General features: G+C 58.3%; 1 protein-coding gene across 1 annotated transcript in view; it reads right to left on the minus strand.

Moving 5' to 3' along the window:
• Positions 1-44: 44 nt before the first annotated feature.
• ETH_00042785 (uncharacterized protein) overlaps positions 45-439 on the minus strand; it is a gene marked incomplete at both ends in the record, with an annotated part of 1,219 nt that continues 824 nt past the window's right edge. Inside the window, 2 exons of the mRNA XM_013375111.1 lie at positions 45-360; positions 389-437. Of these exons, the coding sequence (XP_013230565.1) occupies positions 45-360; positions 389-437 (365 nt within the window). The remainder of the gene's footprint in view (positions 361-388; positions 438-439) is intronic.

The raw sequence follows: 439 nt of genomic DNA on the forward strand, positions 1-439 counted from the left end.
TGCCGCTGATGGTTTTTGCCCTCTCAGGCTCGCTGTCGCTGCTGCTACTGACCCAAGTGCATTCTGTGCTGCTGTCCTTGGGTTTGCTGCTGCTGCTGCTGTTCTTGCTGCTGCTGCCACTGTCTTCCTTTGCTTCCCTCAAAAGACTCAGCAAGACTGCCGGAGGCGTTTGCGGCTTTTCGTGCTGCTGTTCGTTTGCTTGCTGCTGCTGTTGCTGCAGCTGTTGCTGCAGCTGTTGCTGCAGCTGTTGCTGCTGCTGTTGCTGCAGCTGTTGCTGCTGCTGCTGCTGCTGCAGTACGGGGGATTTGGGAGAGGGTGGGTAGCCATCTATGCGACCAAACGGTTTGCTGCTGCTCCGAGCTGCAAAAAACCCATATGGCGTAGCAGCAGCAGCAGCAGCAGCAGCAGCCTCCGCTGCTGCTGCCACAGCAGCTGCCTC

The sequence above is a fragment of the Eimeria tenella genome, genomic scaffold, assembly GCF_000499545.2.
Source record: "Eimeria tenella Houghton genomic scaffold, Eth_scaff2523, whole genome shotgun sequence".
Taxonomy (NCBI): Eukaryota; Apicomplexa; class Conoidasida; order Eucoccidiorida; family Eimeriidae; genus Eimeria; species Eimeria tenella.